Source organism: Manihot esculenta, chromosome 5, assembly GCF_001659605.2.
Source record: "Manihot esculenta cultivar AM560-2 chromosome 5, M.esculenta_v8, whole genome shotgun sequence".
In the NCBI taxonomy this organism is placed as follows: Eukaryota; Viridiplantae; Streptophyta; class Magnoliopsida; order Malpighiales; family Euphorbiaceae; genus Manihot; species Manihot esculenta.
The window spans coordinates 13,117,232-13,122,685 of NC_035165.2; the positions used below are offsets into that span (position 1 = coordinate 13,117,232).

Sequence of the window (5,454 nt, forward strand, 5' to 3'; positions counted from 1 at the left end):
AGATCATGAAGATAATTGTCACATTCGAATATAAGGAATCAAAGTCGGCTTATTATTTATAGCCACAAGGTAATGGTCATTTATGGGTAGGAACAAGTAAGCTAATGTGAGTATGGAAGGCCAATCTATACAAGCCACGTGTCCCAGATCATGAAGATAACTGTCACCTTTGAATATAAGAAATCGAAGACCAGCGGGGACTTATAATATTACACAATAATCGCTCAGAGTAGGCCATGAGCTGTCATCATAAAATAGGACTATATGGTAAGAGTCTGATTAGTCAATAGATAGTTCTACATGCGGAGAGAAAGACCTGGACACCATAGCATCCGGTCATTCATCAAGATTCGTCCTCCCCAAAGAAAGTCAGATCTTTACATAAAGTTACCATTAGCGAGCATAATCCAGATTCCTATTACGCTTGTAATTATGAGATTACCGACCAATTAAGTCAGCGAGATCCCTTATCAATTAGATGACCATATCATTATTAGATTATTAAGAAATATTATAATTAACCATTTTCTTACAGTATAAAAATTAGTAATTATAAACATAAAAATATACAATTTTTTATAATTATTTTTGAGTTTTAAATAATTTTTTATACTCGTTCTTTTCTTTAATTTATTGATTTGAATATCAAAATAACTGAGATGCACACAAACCACCTCATTTTTTCTTTTCTCGTAGAATACTGCAGTACAACTTTATTTTTTGGTCAAATCAATATTAAATAATCAATTTTTATCCATTTCACCTATGAAAAAATAAATATCACTTTATATAAATTTTAGGAAATTTTATATATATATAATTGAATTATAATTTTAAGTAAATTATCGTAATATAATTTCTCCACTAACGGATGCTCCACGATGACTTTGACTTTGACCTGAACAGTATCCACCGCGTTTTCCCATTACAAATCCGAATGAGAGATGAGCTCCTTAAATCTGCCGACAATCACGGTCGTTGTCCCACGTGGCAAAACATGGGACCAACCATTAGATACTGCCACCTCCGTCACAATAATTTTCCTCCCTTTCCTTTCGGCCTTAACTATTAATCCGCCCTCCAGGTGGGCCCATCACATGATCTGTCCCCTCATCACGAGAACTTATATCTCTTCCTGATTATTTCGTGTAAAATTAATCACAAATAATTTTTTCTTATAAAATAAAACTTTACATTAAAATCATGGGATATTTTAATTATACTTTTAATTATTTTTTATACATATCTAAAATAACCGATAGCCAATATAACTAGAGATGATTATTTCCTCTTCTCATCACATTTTATAATGTATCTTCATCACATTTTATAATGTATCTAGAGGCTTGTATTGATATATTTACACATTTATATTTTATTTAAATTTTTTTACTAATTAATTTTTTAAAATATTTATAAATTTAATGATAAAAAGTGCATCCTGTAATCTTGAAAGGTCAAAGATTCAACTCTTCCAACTCCTATTTCAAATAAAGAAAATGAGTTTAAACTTAACCATTATTATATTTTTAACAGTTCATTATATTACATATAATTATTATTTTAATTATACAATTAATTAATTTAAATACATTATTAAAAGTAATTAAAATACAGTGTCGAAACTTTTTTTCTTTTTTTGGCAAAGTTAAATTGAACGTACCCCTTCATAATTTTAAGGTCCAAAAATAAAATAGTCTATTCATGATATAATATCTAATAATAAGGGCATCACGGACTCCGATGCAACCTACCCCACCCGTTCTTTCTTTATGCATTAAGTACTCCCGCGTCCAGACAGACAAACCCCTCCCCCCTGGTAAAGCAGCCGAGCATCATTATTCCCGCCCATTTCCCGTGCCACGTGTCACACATGCAAATCCCTTTACAGCTCATATTCATCTTTCATTCCCTTAATTGTCCTTGCATTTTCAAATATTTTACTATACATGCCACTAAGCAACCAGTACATTTATGATTTTAATTTAATTTAATTACCCTACCAAACACAGTCTTTGGAGTTTATTTAGATGGGCCCTACTTATGCCCACTCTTCATTTCCTTTCCTATTCCTACTTCATTTATAAGAATAAGAGTTCTACTGTAGCCAATCACCTTCTTTACCAGGGATAAAAAGGTCATTCAGTCTACTTGTTTAACACTTGTTGCTCGATAACCCAACTCTATTATTAGCCAGGTCAAAACTCACACGTGTGCCCTGCTGCTGCACGTTCCCTATTATCGACAAAGACGACGTCGTTGGTGCGAACGCGAAGCAGTATGTCCCCTCTGAGTCCACTGGGATCAGGTAATTCGCCGCCGGTAAGTTCCACGACTTTCCCTCTGCAAAATTAAATGCCACCGCTGGTACCTTCACGCTGCTTTGCCCTCTCAGATCATAACAAGTATCAAACAGAGCTACACCCCCAGTGGGTTTCAAGTTTTGCGTCATGCTTACGAACGCGTCTCGCAGTGAGTTGTAGGCCTGGCTCTGCAACCGAGTTATAGCGGTTCCGCAATCGACAATGATGCCGCCGTCACCCGACTCGGCCAGCTGGAAAACTGATTGTGGGATCGAAAGCATATGGCCGCCGACACTCATTCCGATTAGTCCAATGTAGTAAAATGTATCGATTTTGTTGCTTCTCAATAACGGAGCTATGACTGAATCGCCGACTGGGTTGGAGTTGAAATCCAGAGACGAGGATCCAGCTGAGTCGCGATTCACCAGACAATACGAGAACGACGATGCTTTGAGCTGGGATGTGAGTGAGAGTGGTCCACCACCAAGTCCGAGCAGCCCAGCAGCGCCGACAAATAATCCCTCATTGTCATGACCGCAGCCCAAAGCAATGTTGTTAACGGTTCCTGAGCTCCCAAACGACACCGTCTCAGTCACGAAGTCGCCGAAGGTAAAGGATCCATCGCCATAATTTACCTGGTAAAGACATTGGCCACCACGGCAGCTAGACATTTGAAGAGAGTTGCACTGTGCAGAATCACAAGAGAGTGGGACGTAGCTAGACGACGCGGACGGACTGAAGATAGGATCCACTTGCTGGTAGCAATCGGAGCAGGGCTGGCATTGAAGCCAGCTAACATCACTTCCAGTATCCAAAACCATGTAGTAGGACTTCGCCGGATTCCCGACTCCAACCCGAGAGAAATACTCTCCACTTCCTTGGCTGGTGCCCGAAGTTACCGGTGTCGACAAATCCTGGGGTTGGATCTCAACGTCCAAGGGCTTGAGATCAGATTTGGATACGCCATTAACGGCGAGTTGCACCCTAGCAGTAATAGCTTTGACTCGGAAAGAATCTCGCTCGAGTCGAGAGATAACCAAGCTTTTATAATCTTTATGGTAGGTTTTATAGATGGATTCACGAGAGTGAAGCTGAACGGAAAATGAGAATGTAGAATTAACAAATGAGGGAACAGTCTGCTGCAGTTGAGAGAAGGGATTTGTGGTTTGCGGGTCAAAAGAGAGGATGCTCAAAGCCTGCTGCAGGGAGGAAGAGACATCGAGGAGTGTGGTGGTAGGGCGGGAAGCGGTAGTCTCCGGTAAGTCGCGAGAGAGAACGGAGGGGAAGAGATGGAAGGAAAAACAAAGGAAAAGAGCGAAGAAAAGGAATGGGGTGGGAGCTGCCATTTTTGGATGTGGCTCTCTCTTCTGGTTCGCAGACTGAATCAGAGAGCTTTCAAAGAAGAAAAAGATGTGGAAGTAAGGGAGTGCGGAAGTGGCTTTATCTACAAAGGAGCGCTGAGTGGAGAGAGAGAGAGAGAGAGAGTTAATGGGAAAGTAATAATACGGAGAGAATCACGTCAAGGTGGTTAAAAAAATGTAAAGGGAAAAGGAAAGTTATTAATCATCCAATTTAAAAAAATATTACAAATATTTAAGTTCAATTAATAACATTATTTATATAACAAAAATAATAACATTATTTATATAATAAAATAATGACGTGACATGCAAGTTTGTAGAATAGATATCAAAAATGTAAAAATTATGGTTTTTTAACCAACAATTCTTATATTAATCATATTAATTTTAAGGTTTAAATGTCTGCCTTTGTTAATTTTAACCCTTTTTTTCTGTTATTTTTAATTTAATTTGAAACTTTAATTTCAATTTTAATTTATAATTAAATTGAAATTAAAAGTTATTGATATCACAGTTGATATGTAATAAATATTAATATTTTATTTAATATTATTTATTAAAAATTTTGTAATAAAAATATAAAATTTTTAATCTTTATTAATTATAGCTTAATTTTAAATTATTATTTTAATTATAATTAATTAATTAATTTTAATTTTAATTATTTAAAATTAATATTTTTATATAATATAATAAAAAATTAATATATTTATTTAGTTAGTTAGTATAATTATTATATTTGTTAATATATTTATGAATATTATTTTTAAAATAAATATAATATTTTATAATTAAAAATATTATATTATTTAAAACGGATTGGAAGATAACTTTTATTTTTTGTTAAATTAATTATTTTTTCTTAAAATTTAAGTCATCATATGTAATTAATATTTTTAAAATATAAAATATTTTTAAGTTTTATAAATTGTAATTCTGTAAAAAAAAGTTAATTTTTAAAATAATAAAAAAATATTATTTTTAAATATTTAAGTCTAATTTTAATTGGTAAGTATTATAAGATTTAATTTATGTTATATGAAAATTTTATTCATTGATGTTTTAGTTTTATAAAAATATTTATTAATTAATTATTTTATATTCAGTGTATTTTAAATTTTTTATAATATTTATAGTTTAAAAGTAATGAAAAATTAATTAATAGAATTTTTAAAATTTGGAGATATTTTAATATATTTTTTAAAATTAAAAAATGAATGAATATAAGAATAAAAAATAAATAATAAATAATATTTTTTTTAGAAAAAAAGAAAAAAAACAAGGAAAATTTGAAAGCGATAGGAGATGGGAGCTGTCTATAAAGAAGTAGATGAGCTACCATAAATTAAAAGGGTTTCCATTTGTGGCCCTTAATATTGGAAGGTAGCATAGCATTAATTAGGGGTGAGATTCGGTCGGTTCGGTTCAAAATTAAATCGAATCGAATAAATCGAAAACTGAAATTATAGTGTTTATGAAAATCGAATCGAATTGATTTTGGTCAAAAACCGAATCGAACCGAATCGGTTTGATTCGTTTCGATTCGGTTCGGTTTGATCGGTTTCGATTTTTAATATTTTTTTTATTTTTTACACTTTATTTTTAATATTTTAAAATTTAATTAAAATATTTTAATTTTAATATGATTTAATTTATCTATATTATTAGAAAAATATATTATTATTATTAATCGGTTCGGTTCGATTTTTTTAATTTTTTTCTGATTAAAACCGAATCGAATCGAAATAACTGAAATTTCTAAAATTAAAAATCGAACCGAACCGAAATAT

The 5,454-nt window shown here is 32.3% G+C and overlaps 1 protein-coding gene across 1 annotated transcript; it reads right to left on the reverse strand.

Annotated features, from left to right (window-relative positions):
* Nucleotides 1-1,884: 1,884 nt before the first annotated feature.
* Nucleotides 1,885-3,730, reverse strand: LOC110615563 (protein ASPARTIC PROTEASE IN GUARD CELL 1). The gene has a single exon (XM_021757493.2). It carries the CDS (start codon nucleotides 3,647-3,649, stop codon nucleotides 2,156-2,158), a length of 1,494 nt encoding a protein of 497 aa, XP_021613185.1. The 5' UTR covers nucleotides 3,650-3,730; the 3' UTR covers nucleotides 1,885-2,155.
* Nucleotides 3,731-5,454: the final 1,724 nt, after the last annotated feature.